Source organism: Micromesistius poutassou (assembly GCF_964030765.1).
Source record: "Micromesistius poutassou genome assembly, chromosome: 3".
In the NCBI taxonomy this organism is placed as follows: Eukaryota; Metazoa; Chordata; class Actinopteri; order Gadiformes; family Gadidae; genus Micromesistius; species Micromesistius poutassou.
In genome coordinates, this window is record NC_140273.1 from 21,658,812 (window position 1) to 21,681,160 (window position 22,349).

General features: G+C 47.7%; 1 protein-coding gene across 1 annotated transcript in view; it reads right to left on the reverse strand.

Moving 5' to 3' along the window:
* The window catches only part of LOC311340283 (sarcoplasmic/endoplasmic reticulum calcium ATPase 2), a 27,629-nt gene extending 5,395 nt beyond the window's left edge, over positions 1 to 22,234 (reverse strand). Inside the window, exons 1-18 of the mRNA XM_084465176.1 lie at positions 20,564 to 22,234; positions 19,105 to 19,227; positions 17,424 to 17,441; positions 16,335 to 16,417; positions 15,899 to 16,003; positions 15,507 to 15,645; positions 12,004 to 12,170; positions 9,989 to 10,144; positions 8,672 to 8,813; positions 8,204 to 8,370; positions 7,588 to 7,676; positions 7,091 to 7,193; positions 6,637 to 6,768; positions 5,168 to 5,293; positions 4,641 to 4,880; positions 3,664 to 3,775; positions 1,319 to 1,560; positions 425 to 645 (exon numbers count right to left, since the gene is read on the reverse strand). Of these exons, the coding sequence (XP_084321302.1) occupies positions 425 to 645; positions 1,319 to 1,560; positions 3,664 to 3,775; positions 4,641 to 4,880; positions 5,168 to 5,293; positions 6,637 to 6,768; positions 7,091 to 7,193; positions 7,588 to 7,676; positions 8,204 to 8,370; positions 8,672 to 8,813; positions 9,989 to 10,144; positions 12,004 to 12,170; positions 15,507 to 15,645; positions 15,899 to 16,003; positions 16,335 to 16,417; positions 17,424 to 17,441; positions 19,105 to 19,222 (2,360 nt within the window). The 5' untranslated portion in view covers positions 19,223 to 19,227; positions 20,564 to 22,234. The remainder of the gene's footprint in view (positions 1 to 424; positions 646 to 1,318; positions 1,561 to 3,663; positions 3,776 to 4,640; positions 4,881 to 5,167; positions 5,294 to 6,636; positions 6,769 to 7,090; positions 7,194 to 7,587; positions 7,677 to 8,203; positions 8,371 to 8,671; positions 8,814 to 9,988; positions 10,145 to 12,003; positions 12,171 to 15,506; positions 15,646 to 15,898; positions 16,004 to 16,334; positions 16,418 to 17,423; positions 17,442 to 19,104; positions 19,228 to 20,563) is intronic.
* Between the last annotated feature and the right edge of the window lie 115 nt (positions 22,235 to 22,349).

Consider the following 22,349-nt stretch of genomic DNA (forward strand, 5'->3'; position numbering starts at 1 on the left):
TAGAGTATCAGACTTATAAACTGAAGATAACATACATGGTGGCATGGCCACTCCTGCAGTGAAACGGTTCTACTGGCACTGACGGTCCTCACCAGACCACCTCCCCTATGTTGGAGATGTGTCTGAACTCAGCAGACCACCTCCCCTATGTTGGAGATGTGTCTGAACTCACCAGACCACCTCCCCTATGTTGGAGATGTGTCTGAACTCACCAGACCACCTCCCCTATGTTGGAGGAGATGTGTCTGAACTCAGCAGACCACCTCCCCTATGTTGGAGGAGATGTGTCTGAACTCAGCAGACCACCTCCCCTATGTTGGAGGAGATGTGTCTGAACTCACCAGACCACCTCCCCTATGTTGGAGGAGATGTGTCTGAACTCAGCAGACCACCTCCCCTATGTTGGAGATGTGTCTGAACTCACCAGACCACCTCCCCTATGTTGGAGGAGATGAGGTATCTGATGAACTGCTTCATGTTGTTGTAGATGGCGCGGCCCTCCTCCACTGCTGCCACGATGGTGCTGAAGTTGTCGTCGGCCAGGATCATCTCCGACGCCGTCTTGGCCACGGCCGTGCCGCTGCCCATGGCGATGCCGATCTCCGCCTTCTTCAGTGCCGGTGCGTCGTTCACGCCGTCTCCCGTCTGATTGGTCGGGAGGCAAGCAGCAGCAGGGATTGTTTAAAGGAAAACCAGAGCCTTTAAATCTATTCCAGATGGAGAGTGGTGTGGTGGGTCACATGGTAGTGTTATGACTTGATCCCAGTCCAAATCTAGACCTAAATGCACATTGTTTTAGGACGTAGGGTAAGATGGCAATATGGAATGGCCCACAACGGGGGAGTTGGGATGAGCATCATATGGACTTTCATGTAACAGTCAAAACCTAGATCCTCTGCAGACCACCTGGTCTGTGTGCTTATCTCTCTCAGGAATCACGTCCTGAATGTGGATTAACCATAGAGAGGGCGTGGGCCGTTTGGGATCGGCTTCTTCAAGAAACGCTAGCCCAATACAAGATACGGGGGTTCGCACCTTTTTTGTACAGACTAGAGAACAGGAATTGGAAGGCCTCTGTAGGACCCCCCTTGTATGCTGATTTTCAAGAAAAAAAAAACAGCATACATGTCCAATATTTGTTTGGGACAAAGGGCTCTGAAACTCTAGATTACATCAACATCTTCTTCAGCATTAGCTTTTAGTCCAGAAGGTACCAGGAACTGAATCCCAACTACTCCCAATAAAGGGGCTGCGATGTGATCTAGACACAGCTGGTTGTTGTAGGGTCTCGACCCGTCTCCCCGGCCCAGAGGCTCACCATGGCCGTGATCTCGTTCAGGCTCTGCAGGTACTCCACGATGCGGCTCTTGTGGGCCGGCTCCACGCGGGCGAAGCAGCGGGTGTTGCGGCAGGCCTGGCGCTGGAGGTGGGGGGGCAGCTCGTCAAACTCCCGGCCCGTCAGCCCCACGCCGAAGGGGGACGCGGCGCCCTCCGCCTCCTCCTGCTCCGTGATGATGCCCACGCGCCGGCAGATGGACAGGGCCGTGCCCTTGTTGTCCCCTGGGGGGCGACACAAGGGGAGCGTCTCAATCGTGCCTGTTTACTGACGCACAGACTCGTTCAGCATGTGTAGGCCTTGTTAGGCCTCGTGTTCTGACTTTGCGTAGTGTCTTGCCATCCTGCCTTTCCCCAGAGTCGTCTGTTTATTGACCTTTGTGCTTGGTTCAGCCACCTCACCGGTGAGCGATGTCGTCAAAATGTTAACTCTAATGTGCTCTGGTCAGCTGTCCCACCTTCCTCCTCAGAGTCAATCAAAATGTTAACCCATGTGCTCTGGTCAGCTGTCCCACCTTCCTCCTCAGAATCAATCAAAATGTTTACCCTTGTGCTGTGGTCAGCTGTCCCACCTTCCTCAGTGGCATCTATTCTCTGTTTCTCTGTTTTTATGTGTCTTTTAGCTAGGTGCTGTCTTTCTTGGCCAGGGCTAATTTGTAAAAGAGACTACCGTCTCAATGTGAATACCCTGGTAAAAACTAAAGATTAATAATATAAATGTAAACCCTTCTCCATGGGTCGCCAGCCTACCTTCCTTAGTGAGTCAACCAATAGTGTTAAACTTCATACTTGGGTAAACCGGTCACAAGGGAGAAGACTCTTCTCTTAGGCACTCTTCTGCTTGATAAGAACACAGGCAACTCTGTGTCTTGGGCAAACATTACTTGATTTGATTATTGACATCTGCAATGTAGGAAGGATCTGAAACGGTATAAATAACTCTGTCAAACTGTATTCTGGACTCACTCTGCTGGAGAGGAGTCTAATGTATGCATGCATTAAACCTAGGATAACTGTCTGCCAAGTATTGTGTGCTTTTTTGCATTGAGAAATCTCATCTGTCCTAGACACAATATCTGTTAAAGGAAATTGCCACGACAAATGCAATTTACTGTAAGTAGCACAAGGATGTGAATCAACACAATGAGGTAATACATCATAACTGTTGGAGCAACCTCCTTCTCCCTGAAACATGGTGTTAGTATACAGGGTATTGTGCCCTCTGGTGTTAAAGAGACACCAGAGGGATAGTATACAGGGTATTGTGCCCTCTGGTGTCAACATAAGGCAGTTCAATATGTTTGTTATAGGACAGGATGTCCTTGGTGACCGCTATGCAATGGGATGATTGGAGTCTTGATGCATCATCATTCTATTAAGATATACAGGGTGGATCCTTGACACCAGTAGAACAACATCTCACCCAGCCTGGCTGACATGTGACCAGCCCTGTGGCCTGGGGCCAGTGTGGGGGAGCCCTACTACGGTTCTGGCTCTTTGAGTCAAAAACACGGCTAATAAACTGATGATTCATATTTGTTCCAATTCCTTGAAGCGCTGGGAGCGCTGGGATGAGGAGCTGGGAGCGCTAGGATGAGGCACTGGGAGCACTGGGATGAGGAGCTGGGAGCACTGGGATGAGGGGCTGGGAGCACTGGGATGAGGAGCTGGGAGCACTGGGATGAGGAGCTGGGAGCACTGGGATGAGGGGCTGGGAGCACTGGGATGAGGAGCTTGTTGGTTGGGAGAAAGAATTGCTTCACGCAGCTTCACGTGACAGAGTAGCGTCGTGTAGTTACTCTTTGTTCTTTATTTGACGCATCATAAAGTGTTGAAAGGGTCGAGTCCCAAAAAAGACATTCCATATGAAAGTAACACCAGCGAGTTGGTGTTGGACCCATTATATTAAACACAGAACAAACTGAAAGTAATCCAACATGACCCATTAGTCAGACTCGGACCCGGAGTGGATCTGAAACCCTCTGCCCTTCTCCAAACAGCCCTCAAGTGATATAGTTATAGAACGCACGGTGGCCGATTAAGTTCATCTACAGATAAAATTGAGATTTCATAATTTTTTCCCATCGACCAATCGATTGGTCGTAGAGTTGGTGGCATTTCAGTGGACCAAGACGTGGTTGGTTTGACTACAGCCCCGGTGGAGATGAACCCTAACCCTGGTAAGTATCTCTACTGATCCCACAGACGTGGTTGGTTTGACTACAGCCCCGGTGGAGATGAACCCTAACCCTGGTAAGTACCTCCACCGGTCCCACAGAGGAGCAGACATGGTGGCAGTGAGAGAGGGCCTCCAGCCAGCGGGCCTACCTGTGATCATGATGACCCGTATGCCAGCCTGTCGACACATCCGCACCGCGCCCAGAACCTCCTTCCTGGGCGGGTCCAGCATGCCCACGCAGCCCACAAACGTCAGGTCCGACTGGGGAGAGCAGAGGGGAAAGAGGCCACCGTGTTCAAAAACAAGGACGCCTTTCACATCAGAGCATGTGCTCATCGCAGGGGGAACACGACAATACTGCACAGCACTGAATACAACTCAGTACTGCACTCGCAGGAAGAGTTTGCACACAGAGGTTAGTATACAGGGTATTGTGCCCTCTGGTGTCAACATAAGGCAGTTCAATATGTTTGTTATAGGACAGGATGTGCTTGGTGACCGCTATGCAATGGGATGATTGGAGTCTTGATGCATCATCGTTCTATTAAGATATACAGGGTGGATCCTTGACACCAGTAGAACAACATCTCAACCAGTTCAAAAACAAGGACGCCTTTCACATCAGAGCATGTGCTCATCGCAGTCAGGGGAACACGACAATACTGCACAGCACTGAATACAACTCAGTACTGCACCTGCAGGCAGAGTTTGCACACAGACAGAAATTATTAAATGAGCTAATCCAAACTTATGTTATGATGTTATGATGAGATGGTTCCTATTCAACATCGAGCTGTAATCCTTCTTTCTATGAGAATGATTCATTTTTATAAATGACTTAGTAGCGGCTGGTGACCTATCTTCTCATCATCATCACTCACACTCCCTTACGCCCTGAACAGACACGTCTCCCTTTCCCACCCTCTCTCTCTTTCTCTCTCCCATCCTCATCCTCTCCTTTCTCTCACTCCCTTTCTCTCACTCTCCCTCTCCCATCCTCATCCTCTCCCTTTCTCTCACTCTCCCACCCTCATCCTCTCCCACCCTCATCCTCTCCCACCCTCATCCTCTCCCACCCTCATCCTCTCCCGCCCTCACCCTCCGTCTCTCCCATCACACCGCTGACCTCATAGTCTGCGAAGGTGGCCGAGTTCTCCAGGTTGAGGGATCGGTGGTCCGGGGGGCTGTCCCTGGTTGCCATGGCGAGGCAGCGCAGCGTGTCCCGGCCCGAGGCCCACTCCCGCACGGTGGCCAGCACCTGCTCGCGTACGGCCGGGCCCAGGGGCACCCGGGTGGACACGGCGTCCGACCCCGTCCCGCTGACCCGGATGTAGTTGCAGCGCTCCAGCACGCTCTCTGGCGCCCCCTGGTGGAGAGGGAGGGGACAGGAGGGAACGTTAAAGATCCCATAGCGTGCTTTTTAAGGGTTAATAATTGCATTCGTGGAGACTACTAGAATAGGGCTACATGCCTCTATGTTAAAAAACACCCCTTATTATTCTCACACAATTTCGGAAAAAAACGATTTCAGCGTCTTGTAAAAGCATGACATCATATCACCCCTTTACCCACTACTAGGATTAAGCAGGTGAGGTATTCCGTTGTTCACAGCGGGGTGAAGGACGATGGAGGATGAAGAGAGCGTGACCCCACCTTGATGAACATCTTGGCCCCTGTGGCGGAGCGGTTCTGCTTATTGGGCGAGCAGAAGACGGACATGGACTTCCTGTCCCTGGAGAACTCCAAGGTCAGCTCCTTCCTCATCAGCTGCTTGATCACCTGAAGGAGGTCGGGGGAGGAAGGCTCAGTGTGTGCGTTTTGAACCAATCACGGGAGAGATGCTCTGATACAGAGGCAGGCGCTCGGTCGACCAGAAGAGACATTCTCTCAGAGCCTTTCACTCGCCAACGGACGACGGGTGGCGCCTGTGCTCCCAACAAACGACACACAAATGATGTAATGGTATCTTTAAGCAATAGATCACGACAGGCTGTGGTATACGCTCATTATACCACAGTTAAGGGGCGTTGTCCGTCCCGACGCGCAGCGGAGGGGCGGCGACCCCCTTCACTGTGGTATAATGACCGTATACCACTGACTGAAGTGATCTATTGCTTTTATAAAACGGTTACGTAAGTATGGCGAAATGAAAGTCATAGACACCCTCAATTTTGAAAAAGCTAGAAAGTCGGAAAAGCATTTTTTTTTAACGAATACAAAAAAGTAGTCCCTCCTGGCTGCCGGCAAAGTGTACGGCGGTTGCTATGCAACACACTGTAGCGTCCTTCAGAGAGAAGGCTAGGCTAAAGACGGTAGCTTGGTTCACCGGCAATTTAGCCTACTATCGAGTTCACTCGAACTCGATAGTAGGCTAAATTGCCGACCGTGTGCCTATTGCTTTACAACATTTCCACCCTCTCCAGCAATCAACATGTTTTTTAGGCTTCAGTGAACTACGCTATCGCTTTTATATATAAATAAACAACAGTTGGAGTTAGGCGCGGAGTGATACTGAACTCTGTAAACTGAACGGGCGTCATAGCTGTGTGTATACGCTCAATATACAACGGTTGGGAACCAATCAGATCGCTTGATTTAGGCCCCCCGTTTTATAATTGTTATTATAACGTGCACGATGATGACGTCACATGCAGGAGGCAGTTTACGTTAGACATACGGCTTCAGAGAGGGACACGCGCGTATGAGGGACGCACTGTCATGAAGTGACACTCAACCAACTCTACCTCATCTACATCACATTCCGTGATTTATTACAAATGACAGCTCTTGAATCGTACCTAAAGCACCTCTAACTGCAGTTCCTAACAGAGGTAATATTTGAGTTGAAGGGCTTGTTGCTGCAGGAGTCTGAACAGCCCCGGCTGTGATGCATGGTGTATTGCAGACGTACTCAATTGCTTGTACTAGTGAAAGTAATAAAGCGGGCAGCGCAGGATCTGTGGTGTTTGGAACTGGCGTTGTGTGCGGTCGGATAGAGACAGTGGGAGGGGACGGCGGTGAGGAGGAGGAGGAGGAGGAGGAGGAGGAGGAGGAGGAGGAGCAGGAGGAGGAGGAGGAGGAGGAGGAGGAGGAGCAGGAGGAGGAGGAGGAGCAGTACGTACGGAGCAGCACGCGGTGGCCCTCTCCGACGGGCTGATGCCTCTCATGTCCGTGTCGAACACGTTCATCTTCTCCACCAGGCAGCAGAGCGCCGTCTCCGTGGCCTCGCCCACCTTCTCGAACACGCCCTTGGACTGAACCAACACCAACCGGGGGTAAGCCGTCATGGCGACACACTTCTCATTTGAGTGGTCTCCTTTTTGTGATAATTGCTTTGTACAATATACAAATATTAAAACATCAGAGTACAGTGCATCCATCCCCCCACACACATTGAAATCCAAATAGATATTGAGCAGTCTCCTTTGTTTATGTCATTGATATAGAGAATAAAGCAACACCCCCCCCCCCCCCCCTCCAGACACACCTCTGATCAGGACAGACAACCAAAGGGTCGTCAAAGGTTAACTTAACTCCTCTCTCTAGATGACGTGCTGTGATGAAAGCATGTCTGACCTCGTTGAAGTCCAGGGAGGAGTCGTTGCACAGGGCGCAGATGGAGGCCAGCTCCACCAGGCCCTCGTACTGACTGCAGCGCACAGCCACGTCCTCTTTGTACCTGCAGCGCGGAGCACAGAGTGCAGAGCGCAGAGCGCAGAGCCAGGCAGGCAGCAGAGAGGAGACACGGGTTAAGGATGGAGGAAGGGAAGTGGACCACGATAAGCAAAAATGTTGACGAGGACAGAGGGAAGAAGGAGGTGAAGGAATGTCAGGAAGGAATAGGATCAGCGTTGGACAAACGGGAGTTGGACATGCGACAGTAAACCGTTACACAAAGCAGTTTGGACGGGAGAAAAGCCTTGAGTTTGGAATGGACGAAATACACTTTTAATGTTTTGGAGAAGCAAGAAGCATTAATGCCAATAGTAAAAATAGAACCGGGCAACGTTTGATTTGCAGGGCGGGGCGTTGTCATGGTGTTAACAGGTGTTAAAAGGTTAAAGGTCACTCACACTTCCCCTTCTGGGGCGTATGTTGATCCGGTGATATTGAACTCGCTGAGATTGCAGCGTTCTCCTGACACACTTTCCACCACAAACATCTACACATACATACACCATGCACACACACACACACACAGTTAGTTAATGGTAGTGGATTATTAACATTCAAAGATCACATTTGCAACAGTAGCAAACAGCTGATTTAAAGTTGCTACAACCTTAATTCTTTTAGTTGTTTTAGTTGTAGGAATGAGGAAAAATCACAGAGCTTATTGTGATTCTGTAATCGCAATAAATTTGATAAATTTGAATCGCAATTCCGCGATTTACTGGTAAATGAGATGCATTTGACGTGATTGCATAGCCACATTCGTCAAATTCGAACTTCAACTCCTTGTTGAAGTTCATCTGTAAACAGACTTGGCGTAAGGCGTGGTGCAACGTTTGGTCAGTATTGCAGGGAAAGTGAGATGATTGGTTAAAGTCTAGTGTTAAGTCTAAGTCTAAGTGTTGCAGGCGATGGACGTATTTTCGCGTTGCGGTCATTTCACGCGGACCGGCCAAAGCGCCGTGAATTCTGGAGAGCGCGACACGGCGAGAGCGTGACACAGGGGGGGCGTCTCACCCGGCAGACAGACATCTGGTTGGTGGTCAGGGTGCCCGTCTTGTCGGAGCAGATGACGGAGGTGCAGCCCAGGGTCTCCACGGAGGGCAGGGAGCGCACGATGGCGTTCTTGCGAGCCATGCGCCTGGTGCCCAACGCCAGACAGGTGGTGATCACAGCAGGGAGACCTAGGGGGAAAGGGAGAGGGAGCAACACACAGGCAGACAGGCAATACCATAAGGATGAGCACGAAGGGCCAAAGACTGGTGGGCCAGTACAAAATCTAAAATAAATAATACCTATACCGATACATGTGATGTAGAGAAAAGTATGCCTATAAAGGAACATCATTTTACTATCAACTATCCTTCAAATGGCATGGACTCAACGATTCTATAAGGAAGAAGAGCGGGTGGATTCTCAAATGGGTTCGAGGCATGGAACATAACGAAGGGGTGAAGGCAGGGAGACAGAAGACGGCGGCCCTACCTTCTGGTATGGCCGCTACGGCCAGGGCCACGGCGATCTTGAAGTAGTACACAGCGCCGCGCAGCCAGCTGCCGCCGTGCACAGGGTCGTTGAAGTGGCCCACGTTGATGGCCCAGACGGCGATGCAGATCACACTGATCACCTGGAGGGGGGCCGGGCGGTTACTATCAGAGACCACACACGCCGGTCCAGCTCATGCGTTGGATATACAAATAGAGACGTTTGAGAAATACTAGGTTCTTAAAACAACCGTTGCCATTTTTGTTTGTTTTAATATTTTGGCATTGGGTTTTTGCAATTCTTTTCCAAGAGAGAGTAATCAGAACTTGGATAAATATTGATGTTACAGTCCACCCGTTACAAAACGGACAGATTCCCTGATGTATATGGATATACATGTACGACGTCTTGGAGGAGATGGGACTCCTCGTCGTTTGATTGGTTGAACCCTCCTCCAGCCTAACGTGAAGCTATGGCCCTGTGGACACAAGCGTTCTGAATCGATTAAGTGGGATTTCAAACATTACGGTCGTACCAGAGACGGTCAACCATTGTCAACACCCCCTCTGGAGGGGCCTGGGAACCAATCTCACCAGCTCATGTTTCACCTGCTCTGCAGATAAGGTCTGGTCCGCTCCCATTCAAAAAGATGAGTGCCTGGTAAGATATAGGCCGACCAATGACAGCCGTTTATCACTATGAGGCGGGATAAATACGATGAAGGTGCAGGCAGCTCATAGAGGCATCAACGACGACAACGATGGCTGCTGCTGACGGAGAACAGTTTGCTGACTCCACTATCGAGACAGCTATATTATTCATTATTCATTATTATTCATATTATTTTCACCAAAAGACAAATCTTTTTTTCCCATTACTCAGTGCTGTGACATTGTTGCTATGATTGGATGGTGATTGGTCTATCCAATTGCGTCCGGAGGCCTTTTGGTCTGTGCCTGCTCTGGTGACGCCCCTTGGAAATGGAAAATGAACGAGAGGTTCCAGAATAAATGCAGTTTGCGGTCGCCTGCCGTTGCCAGGATACCTCCGGAGGTGGTGTCCTGTCACATGCTTCTGCTCATACAAGGGACTGAAATATGCTAATCTATCTGAGACCGTGCAGTGCCTACTTTATATTCTACAATTGTATTTGCAATGGAATAACATTGGAATTATGTCATTAAGATGATTGGCACCATCCTCTAAAGCAACTGGTGCACCACGGTGTCCCTCAAACCAGGGACGGGGCGCAAGCCTGAACACTACGAGTGCGCTGGCAGCTCCAGATGCTCGGTCTGTGGTCCGCTGGTTCAGTACCTTGGACAGCTGCTCTCCGAACTGGTCCAGTTTCTGCTGCAGGGGCGTGCGCTCCGGGTCCGTGGCAGCCATCTGGTCCCGGATCTTGCCGATCTCCGTCTGGACCCCGGTGGCCACGACCACGCCGATGGCCCGCCCCGCCGCTATGTTGGTCCCCTGCAGGGACACACAGCGACACGACAGGAAGTGACGCCAAAGTCCTTCTAGGCAAGTCCTCTCACTCGCGGCCATTTTGGCCACGCCTTTCGGGCAGCTATTTGGTCTTAACAAGACCAGGGCCCTGTCTAATGAATAGGGAGAGAGCTGGATCTCCATTTTCCGAGATCTAAGGGGCATAAAAAACACATGTTTGAAATCACAATGAAAAACAGACTAAAATCGCTGAAAGGGTTTGGTGGTTTTGTATCAAATTAACGTTTTAAAGGTAATCTTTAGGTAATCTTGGACTGCGCATGCGCAATGCTTCACGACACAGTTTTCATTTACGGCATAACAACACCGGCACTGCACTGACAGCAAGTTAGCTTTAAAAGTTAGCTTTTGCTGCCGAGCCAACAAGATAACAGGGAGTCCAAGTTTTCCAGTCGATGCTGCTTGTGCCGCTTCCAGCTGCTGGTTCTTCCCTCCTGATTGAAAATAATAAATGTCGCAAAAAGCGTGACCGCGTAGGACCTGCAAAATGATTGGAGCAACGGCACCGGAAGAGGCGGGACATGTGCAAACAACGGCCATCTTGGCGTTACGAAGTTTCCCCGTGCATTTCAATGGGTGATTTTTTCAGTGATGCGTCTCCTCCTTCTATAGTGTCTCTGGTGACGCCGCTGGTCGGGTCCTAGGGAGGAGGTGGGACTGTGAGGACAGTTAGTGGACGGTGGACGGCTCCCATGGAAACGAGTCAGGCGTCACCGACGCGATGCTGCCGCGACGTGTTCACCGGTTTAACGGCTGGTCTCTGATGCCGCTCCTCTCCCAGGCTGTGATAGGGTGGAACGCTGAAGAGCCAGCGGTGCGCCAAAAGAGGTTTTGATGTTGTTGTTTTTTAAACGTGGTGATGTGTCCTATATGATCGACAACATAGTAATCACCAGCGGCACGGTGTGTGTGTGTGGACTTGTGGAGCTCTGTCTGGGCAGTGTGTGTGTGTGTGTGTGTGTGTGTGTGTGTGTGTGTGTGTGTGTGGATGTGTGGAGTTCTGTCTTGGAGGTGTGTGTGTGTGTGTGTGTGTGTGTGTGTGTGTGTGTGTGTGTGTGTGTGTGTGTGTGTGTGTGTGTGTGTGTGTGTGTGTAGAGTTCTGTCTGGGCTGTGTGTGTGTGTGTGTGTGTGTGTGTGTGTGTGTGTGTGGAGCTCTGTTTGGGCGGTGTGTGTGTGTGTGTGTGTGTGTGTGTGTGTGTGTGTGTGTGTGTGTGTGTGTGTGTGTGTGTGGAGCTCTGTCTTGGGTGTGTGTGTGTGTGTACAGTGTGTGTGTATAGAGTATAACGCTACGGTGTGTGTGTATAGTGTGTGTGTATAGAGTATAACGCTACGGTGTGTGTGTATAGTGTGTGTGTATAGAGTATAACGCTACGTGTGTGTGTATAGTGTGTGTGTATAGAGTATAACGCTACGGTGTGTGTGGATGGTGAATCTCCGTCTGAGCAGAGATTTATTGAATCCCCTCATCTGAGGATTACGCTTCCCGGAGACCTGTAGTATAACGCTAGGGTGTGTGGTGCACTTCATATACAACATCGCTCATACTCAAGGATGCTACTGAAAAGGTATCACAAAGTTGCCTTGGGCCGTAACCATGGTGATAACAAGCTCCCCTCTGTCCTAAAGCTCTCAGCCCCAAAACACTTGGGGCTTTTAATCTCATATTGTCTGAATTCCCACAGAAACTGTGTCTTCACTGGCTCCTTAAATTCCTTATGCAATACATATTTCACAAACAACTTTCAACAACTACATTACAGATGGTATTTGTGGGGGGGCACACACACACACACACACACACACACACACACGTAAGGTCTTACTGAGAAAAGCATGTTTTTCTTGTCCTGGTTGACAGCACGGGGGTCTGGCACAGGGTCAGTGTGTTTCAGAACTGAGACGGACTCCCCCGTCAGAATGGACTGATCCACCCTCAAGGTGGTGGAGCAGATGGAGGTCAGCCTTATGTCTGCAGGCACCTTGTCGCCGACTGTGGAGGAGAAGGGGAATCCAGAAGAAGACACTAAGTAAACGTCATCAAGGTGTGCATTAAGCATCAGAAAACCATGATCCATGGAATCCATTGCAATCTCACATCATTTCACACACACACACACACACACACACACACACACACACACACATGCACACACGCACAGACACACGCAAACTCTTAGAAAACCTCCAATAGCCAGGTTTAGGATTAGCATTTTATAGTCGAGGGGTGAGGAGATAGGGATATGTGTCTTCTTTGTGTTTTCTATGTTCAATAGGAGAGTTTGTGTAATTTGTATACTATCTTCACCTTATTTCAAAAGAAAGTCAGAAATGATGACAGAGCATCTTAGCTAAGACGTCTAGATTTGATTCGCCTGCGAATTGATTCAGTGTTTTAGCCTGAATGTCCAATAGAAGAGAAACACAGAGGCAGAGCAAACCTTGTAGGAAGGCAGCAGTGAAATATGCACCAAATATTTTCACAGAGCTGGGAATGGCACTACCATTCAAAGTAAAAGAAAAATAGAAAACAAATGTTTATCTGGCAGACCCAAATCAGACACAAACCTGTGATGTTAGAATCGACTAGAATGAAATCGGAATGTGTTGTATTGCTTTAAAAAGTAGGGTGGGTCAAGCATGCACACAAACACACGCATAATCCAGCTTCCTGTTGTTATATCACAGACTAATGTCACTGCGTTCCCATGCTCTGTAGGATGAACACACACACACACACACACACACACACACACACACACACACACACACACACACACACACAGTTTATTTTGTGAACCCCAGCCTGAGACAGCGTTTACACTGGAGGACCCGACACTGTGGTCCTACTAGGCCACATGAATAGAGCGTTCTGTGTTGACAATTGACACTCTGTCACCAAGCATGAGGAAATATCACATGATTTGTGCATGTGCAAAAGTGCTCTCAGGATTGTCCAAAGCTATGGAAAGGTTTCAGTGGGAGGAGGTTGATGATACTCCAGTCCAGCGTTGGCCAAAGAGTCAAATAAAAACCATCTGAAATGAATAGCTTTGCCTTTGCCTCTCTTGTATCTATTCTATCTGTTTTCTATTGTTGCAGTTCTCACTGCTCTACCAGGAAGGGGACCGCGAGAGAGACAGATAGAGAGAGGCACAGGGAAAGAGAGAGACAGATAGAGAGAGAGACAGATAGAGAGAGGCAGAGAGAGAGAGGCAGATAGAGAGAGGCAGATAGAGCGAAGCACAGGGAAAGAGAGAGGCAGAGAGAGAGAGGCAGATAGAGAGAGACAGAGGGAAAGAGAGAGGCAGATAGAGAGAGAGGCAGATAGAGAGAGGCAGAGGGAAAGAGAGGCAGAGAGAGAGGCAGATAGAGAGAGGCAGATAGAGAGAGAGACAGATAGAGAGAGAGGCAGATAGAGAGAGGCAGAGAGAGAGAGAGGCAGAGAGAGAGGCAAAGAGAGAGAGAGAGGCAGAGAGAGAGGCAGATAGAGAGAGGCAAAGAGAGAGAGAGGCAGAGAGAGAGGCAGATAGAAAGAGGCAGATAGAGAGAGGCAAAGAGAGAGAGAGGCAGAGAGAGAGGCAGATAGAGAGAGGCAAAGAGAGAGAGAGGCAGAGAGAGAGGCAGATAGAGAGAGGCAGATAGAGAGAGGCAGATAGAGAGAGAGACAGATAGAGAGAGAGACAGATAGAGAGAGAGACAGATAGAGAGAGGCAGATAGAGAGAGGCAGATAGAGAGAGAGACAGATAGAGAGAGGCAGAGAGAGAGAGAGGCAGAGAGAGAGAGGCAAAGAGAGAGAGAGGCAGAGAGAGGCAGAGAGAGAGAGAGGCAGAGAGAGAGAGCAAGAGCGAGAGGCAGATCGAGAGACTAAGAGGGAGAGAGAGAGGGAGATGGAGAGAGAGAGGCAGAGGGCCAGGGGTAAGCATGTACACGAGACGCTTGTCGAGGGAGAACTAAACAGAGGCGCTGCAATGTTATTCCAACTGTGTCAAAACACACTGGATGGAAACCGGCTGCTGGAACTTGGCTTGGAAACCGCGCTCTCTATGGGAGTGAGGCAGGAACCCACCACAGCCGTAACATTGGTTTAACCGTCACAGGAGATCCTGGTATTTAGGGACAACATCACAGGCTCCAGATATCTGATGTATTTTGTTTGATGTCTGTTCTTGTTCAAGAGCCTCAACACTCCTGTTTGCATTAGGGCTGAACGATCAATGGAATTCAAACCGGCATCGCGATGTAATAGAACTCAATATGCAAATCGAAAAAAAAAAAAGATAGTTAATAGTTAAATAACGATGTTATAATTCAATTCAAGCATCAATTCATCTCAAAACATATAGGCCTGTCCTAAATGAAAGAGCAGTTAATATGTTGACTGCTTCCAATATTGTGTTGGTCATACTAAAGAATGATTTATTGCTTTTTTTGTGAATAATAAAGAACATAAAGAACTTTAAAAAGAAAAATCACATACTAAATCGCAATTGCAATATTCAATAATCGCAATGAGGATGGTGAAAGTCTGTCGCCTTGTGGCTCAGAACCACAGGAATCTATACTGAATCTTCTCCTAGAAGCCCTTCTCAACTCATTAATAGCCCCATGGCATCGTTTACTAGAGATTTTGCAATTTCTTAAACAAAGACATAATGTGGTTGGTACAGATTGCTTATAATAGAATCCTTCATTTAAAATAGTACTAAAACAGAACTTAACCAGTAACCAAATCACAGGGATGGCTTCAAACCCAAGCCTAATCAAATCTGCTCAAATGCACTGCTGTCCGATAAAATGCATTTCCAAAATGATGATTTTTGTGATTGAATGGAATAGGTCTGAAATGACTCAACGGAAAGAATTCCACAGTTCAATGTTCACTCTTCATCTTCAGCCACACTTCCATGCAGCTATTTGTTGCCGGGTTTTTAATTTTTCCAATTTAGATTCAACCTGAAACAAATATTCTCACCATTCATACACTCACTGAGAGCTGGCAAGGCAATTTCTAACCCATTACACTCCTAAATCTTAACTATGGACCTTGAAGTGAGACTAATGAAAAGTCTAATGTCTATGGATTCTATAAAGAAGAAAAACAAAACGTCCAGAAATATCGGATCTAAAAATGAATAACAGGGGGCGATGTCATCGTTATCCGCTTATCGCTTGTTTCAGGTGTCAGCAATGAAGCATGAAACTAAATAGAAACCCAGGATGATTATCAGGGCAACACAAAAAAACTAGAAATTCATCAGAATTGATAGAAACTGTACAAAAGATCAGTAAGTGAAGAATGGCTGGTGAATGTTTTCTGGAGTTTACCGGCCACTTCCACGATCTCCCCCGGGACGATGTCTCTGGCCCGGATCCTCTGCACGCTCTTCTTGTCCTGCCGGTACACCTTGCCCATCTCCGGCTCGTACTCCTTCAGCGCCTCGATGGCGTTCTCTGCATTACGCTCCTGGACAACACACACACACACACACACACACACACAGGTTGGTGAACTGCAGCGCTCTCAAGGGTTTGCTCTGCCCCCATGTAGCATGATGTTCTCTGACCCCACTCTTTCAGAACCACCCAGAGCGCACACACACACACACACACACACACACACACACACACACACACACACACACACACACACACACACACACACACACACACACACACACACACACACACACACACACACACACACAGGTTCTGCTTACCTGCCATACTCCTACGATGGCATTGGCAATGAGGATGAGGAGGATGACAAATGGCTCCACGAAAGCTGTGATTGTCCCCTGTCCTTCCTCGAACCAAGCCAGAGTCTGAGAAACAACCATGGTTGAGTTACTTTGAGATGAAAACCCATGCAATGCAAACCAATGCACTTGTGTCTCTTTCTGTGGCTTGTTTGTTTTGCTTTGTATATTTAGGAGAGTTGATACATCATTTACCTACAAAGTGCTGATACACCCCTACTTCCGTATCTCTACAGGAAACATCATTCATACTCTACAGGTGATGCACTTATCCCTGTATTAAAACAAATTCAGTTCCAAGAATGCTTTGAACTACAACATACGATTCTACACTGCAGCATTACCTTTATAACATGTCACGATCTCGATTCTGTATGAGGTGTTTGTGTTTACTTACAAAGGAAATACATGCGGCCAGCAGCAATATTCTGACCAACAGATCCTCAAACTGTTCCAGGATCAGCTCCCAGAGAGATTTACCTGGAACAGGAGGGGCAGAGTGAGGCATGGAGGGAAGAAGGACGGAGGGCCCACACAGTGCTCTACCCCAACCCTAGGGTCCCAGACCCCCATACGGGGCCAGGGGCCACACTTTATTACAGGCATTATACATCTGGTCCGGCTCAGGTCTATGACCGCGGGGCGCGGTCGCTTTATCATCGGGTGGATCTGAGCAGACCTGGGACCAGCGGGGATCAGCGGCGATTCCTGGAGGAACGCATGGAAGTGCTGAGTAACTGGGTGTGTCGGGTCCATAAAATGCCCAAATGATCCCTCTTCTCTCCGACATTCCCTGGGTAGGGTCGGCAACATCTTGGACAGACCGGTCGGTATATACATTATATTATAGTGACTATTACTAGACTTATCTTTTCTTTTTTTTACATCAAACCACTTTCAAACTTAAAGTCTCTGAAATGAAAAAAAAATAATATGGGTTTAAGTTTGGCCTACATCCATGTTTGTCCTCGTCTGGAAAACCTCAACAAATCTCCTGAGCTCATTTCAGTTGCTCTGCAGATAAGGTCTGGCTCCCCTCCCATACTAAATATCTGCCCGGTACGAGATTGAGACCGACCAATCACAACCGTTGATCTAACATGAGGCGGGGATAAATACGACGCCGGTGCAGAGGAACGCCGTAGAGGCAGACCGGCAACAACAAAGATGGCGGCCACTGATGTAGAGCGGTCTGTTGAGTCCTCTATCGGGACGGCACTGAACAAACTACACGGCATGTTGTCATTAGAAGAAGAACAGGCGACTGCGCTAAAGCCTTTTGTTTTGTGGAAAGATGTCTTTGCTGCAAGCATGTTTACAATGTTCCCTGGTTTACAACCAGCTCTGCGCTACCCGTTTGGTTGCTCTGATTGGTTGCAGGTCTAGAGGCATTCTGCTCCGCGCCCGTAGGGGACGTCCCTTGGAAATCGAAAATGAATGAAGCGTCCAGACTAACTGCATTTAGTAAAAAAAGAAAACATCCTACCTTCTTCCGCAGGCAACTCTGGAAGTGAAAGAAGAAAGAGACATATGAAACAATAAGGAGTCATAGCTGCTTCATATATACACAAGCAGTTACATTTATGTCACTAGATATTTGGTCAGAACTACTGCAATGAAATACCCTGGAAATCCAGAGTTCTCGCGAGAGCACAATTTGAATTTGCTCAGCGAGTCACTCTGGAAACGAGCAAAATACTCACTCCCGATTCCACTGGATCCGAACATTAACCAATCACATCAGTGTATCTGATATAGGCGGGGCCAAAAGTGTTGCTGTTTTACCGATCGTATACGGCAAGAGTCTTATCTATTGGTTAGCTCCGCTGGTCTGGATACGTCACCCCTTGTATTCTTCTGATTGGTCGTAGTGTTATCCAATTGCGTGCAGTGATATTTTCAAATGCATGCTTGGTGCCGCCCCTCGAGTTGGGCCGTTTTCATCACTCGTTGCCAGACCCTACAGCTTTCTAGATGTGCCTCTGGATTTCCAGGTTAGAAATGTAATATCAATTGTATGATAATAGGGGTGTAACAATACGCATATTCGTACCAAAGATTTTCGGTTCGATGCACGTTTCATTTCGGTACGTACCGAGAGAAAAAATAAAAAAATAAATATATATATTATGTTTTTGAAAAACGTTTTTATTGATTATGACACACTCTGACTGTCACACACTCCTGATGTTTTGTGTTGAGGACCACAATGGAAATAAGTCCTGGTCTTTATTGTGTTTTTATCCTATAATTGTATTTGATGTATTTTCATTTGTGTAAGGCATTAGTTTGATACAATTTAATAAATCAAAATCAAATCAAATAAAAAAAAATGGTTTAATTAAAAAAACTAAAAACTGCTGTACTGAAAAACATACCGAACCGTGACTTAAAAACCGAGGTACGTACCGAATCGTGACTTTAGTGTATAGTTAGCATAGCATGTATCACCACTAACCTAAAGGCCGCAGTATACTCGCCGTTCCCAAGTTGTCGCGCGACAATGTGACGTCAAAACGACGTCGATCTCGCCGGCGCGACAGGATTTTAGCCGTGTCGCGCACCACTCTTTTTTTTTCAGTGGCGCGCGACAAAGCGGAAGCACAGGACGGAACATTTCGAAGGCGGACTTGATGGGGAGTGCGGATCCACAGCAGGTGCACGACCAGCTGAACCTAAAGCTGTTACAGACTATAGAGCACACCCAGCAGCACCCACCAAGAATGGGTGAACGTTGATGCACATTTAAATGCGCGTTCTTGTTAAGGTTTTAGTTTCTTTTATTGTTTCTTTCTTTATTGTGTGGTGTGTGTGTATATATATATATATAAACATCCATAGAATACAATATCGTCGCCGACATTGACTGTGACATCATTTCTGCTGCCAGCTCTGCCGTTGTTTACGTTTTATTCTTCTTCTAGTGCCTGGAAATAGTAAAAAGTCGGTAGCCTTTCCTCAGTGGCGACACCTCTGTTCAGGAGAAGACTGCAAACAGTGTCGCGGCCGCCAGCGCGAGTATAAATAGTCACAGTGTCGCGCGACAACTTGGGAACGGCGAGTATACTGCGGCCTTTAGCCTACTCATTCAGTTGTGACAATAGATCATTATCATAGATCCACTGATCTATGGATCATAGTGAAACACAACGCTGAGGGACGCCTACCGTTGGGCCCCCATCTGTCCCGACTCTTCCTCAGCTGCTCACAGCTCAGGCCCGTTGATTCGTTGACACTGAAGAAGCCCAGAGACTCCTCCACCGTCTTGGTGTGACCGTTGTCCATTATCACTAGGAGAGGAACAGGGAGAGGGAGGGAGGGAGGGAGGGGGGAGAGAGAGAGACAGAGACAGAGAGACAGCGACACACACAGAGAGAGCGAGATGGGCAGGGGGGTAATGGGTCAGTGGTTGTGATGAGCGAAGAGGAGGGCAGATGGGGAGAAGATGAGGAATAGAGGAGGGAGAGACAGAGACAGAAAGAGAATTACAATGAAGCTATGGAAAAGAAAATCGACTAAGTAGACAAAGGCACAAATTTAAAATTTGAAGTTCACAATCTGCAAATCGAATTTGACTCCATGACTAGAACAAAACAAAATCCAATGAGAGATTAGCTTGCCTTTGCACCGGTTACATGGAAATCGCAGACGATTACCACACATAGTGGATTGGGAAACCAAGCGACTGGATAGCCAGGCAACTAAACCAGGCTGAACACAGAGCCAAACATGCCCCTGAGAGATGAACCGGCAGTTAGGTAACGATACGTGGGGGGGGGAACAATGTGCCCATCATAATATCAATGTCTATTTAAGGCTAAGCTATGTGTGAGTAAGAAACATCCCTGTCACCGTTCATCAGGGCGACAGAGGCCAGGACGCGAGGCTGGGAGGCTGACTAGTGGTCACCAGAGGCCAGGACGCGAGGCTGGGAGGCTGACTAGTGGTCACCAGAGGCCAGGACGCGAGGCTGGGAGGCTGACTAGTGGTCACCAGAGGCCAGGACGCGAGGCTGGGAGGCTGACTAGTGGTCACCAGAGGCCAGGACGCGAGGCTGGGAGGCTGACTAGTGGTCACCAGAGGCCAGCACGCGAGGCTGGGAGGCTGACTAGTGGTCACCAGAGGCCAGGAGGCTGACTAGCGGTCCACAGTTGGAACCTGAGCGGTTTCACGAGCGGTCAGGGGACTGGATGGACTGGGGGGATTGGGATCCGTCGCTCGGTCCAACGACAGCGCCACGCTGACGCGACATGAGCACATACCGTCTAAACCCTGGACGGGCTACAATAAACCAGCCCGTGTTAAAGAGCCCGGCCAGCAGGGCAGGTCTGGTCCACCCTGGTCAGGGAACTGGAGCGTATGGCAACCATCAGACAGATGATGGAGACGCGAAGCCCGATGAAGGCCCGATGCAACACAGCGAGTGACACTGGACGGTGATAACGTTAGACACATCTCAACACACAATGGGAGCACGGCTGGCCCACGCTAAAGGTTAGCCTCATCCTTAACGGGAACGTTTAGCACACATCATTAAATCATTAAACATATAATCATATCATCATATCATATATAAATAAATAAATATATATTATTTATATATTTATTTATTTATGGGTCTCTTACCGATGCAGTGAGTCCGCGTCCGTCCAGAGAACTATCGATCCCGCTTTATAAATCACACTGATCAGAGTACCATGGGGGTCTGTGTTTAATAAGGACTATCGTTTCATCCTCTCATCCTTCACATCTAAAGGTCGATGTTGTCATAGAAACTGCATCCGATTCTCTGATGAGTAGAAATGTCGCCGGTTAAAATGTAAAGGCTGTAGAAAGGCAAGAGTCCTCGCGTGTACTATAGGTTTAGGAGCGCAATTAACCGCAGTCCTTAGAAAATATTCCTTATGGAAACTAGTAAAGATACCGCTGGATAGTGTTAATAGGCCACAGAATGGAGGCGATTAACGGTGTTCGGCTTGCCTTGACGATTTCAGGGAAGCAGAACCAATAAGAAATCTGGGAAAAGGATTGACGGCACTGCTAGGCGAATCGAATTGGAATCTTTTCCATAATCCCACCTGCTAGGAGTTGTCCGCCGACGGTTCCGCCTCTAGGAATGACTCTTCACCAATCCCTGAAATTTGCGTCTGCTGTCTGGAATGACGGATATATCTAAGAACCAATCAGCGGCCCGTCGTGAATGAGTGGCAGTGCAGCAAACGAATAAAGAGACGTTGCTGAGGGAGTTGATGCGGGGTGGTAGTCAGACGTTATCAGGACAATATTTATGTTTTCCGGACGTCATGGCTCTGACGCCCTATGACACTCTACTGACGTTTGCACAATATAAATTTATATATATATTTATGTATTTAAAAAAAAAAAGAATAAAGAAATAGCGTAATGGTATACTTTATACTGCATAGAAGCCACCTACATTCAAAACTAAAATTGTATTACCAGATTGCAAATTATTAAAAGCCCATCTGTTGTATTTCTGGACATCTCTTTTTATTGTTTCCTAGCTTGGATCTAACAGTCATGATGATGTGTCTGTGTGCCTTTTTCAGGTCAGCAGATTCCAACACCTTCATGCAAGTCTTTTTTTAAAATTGTCTAATGTAACAGCATATGTTCATCTTTTGCAAATACCATGTGTAAGAAGCCCACCACAATTTAACTGAATACACTCATATCCACTTTCTTAAATTAAATGATAAATTAAAATCTCATTACGACTGAACTGATTAATCTTACGAAATGAGATCGTACAAGCGCTCCACATAGAGCTTCATTGTATAATAATGTTTTTACAGCAACATTTCCTTGGAGCACTGGACGGTGCAAACATAAGGGCAGCGTTTGGCGTAGACTACGGCGAGTGGCTACCATTGAGGTCCTTGTCCAGCACAGCCTGGCTCTGTGCAAGGCTATAACAGACAAGTGTTCATATATTGTTCACATCAGTTCTATGTCGAGCTTGCTGACGAGGTTTCGAGGACTTCATTGGGCAAGCACTCAAATTCGCCCCACACAGACGGTCAATTGAAATTCTTCTTCTATCGCCTCGGTTGGTCAATGTTTAAAATAGTTCAATAAATGGGAAATCTTGCAATCGCCAGTAGTGATCAGAGAACACCAGGGTCGTTATTAGGGCGTCATGCTTTAGTGAGATTGTGTTCATTCTTCTTGTGTTCAAACTTTTGTTTCTTGTTCTAATTAGGCCAGCAGAGAAAATGATGGGAGCCTGCTGGACCAGACCGTTTACTTCTTGCACCATGCACCATGTTGCCTTATTAGTCATTATTTTTCTATTTTGTTATTTGTATGCACCATGTTTCTGCACCTTTTTTTTGTTATTTTTATGGTTTGTATTAAATATATAGTATTAAATATGGGGGGGGGGGGATAC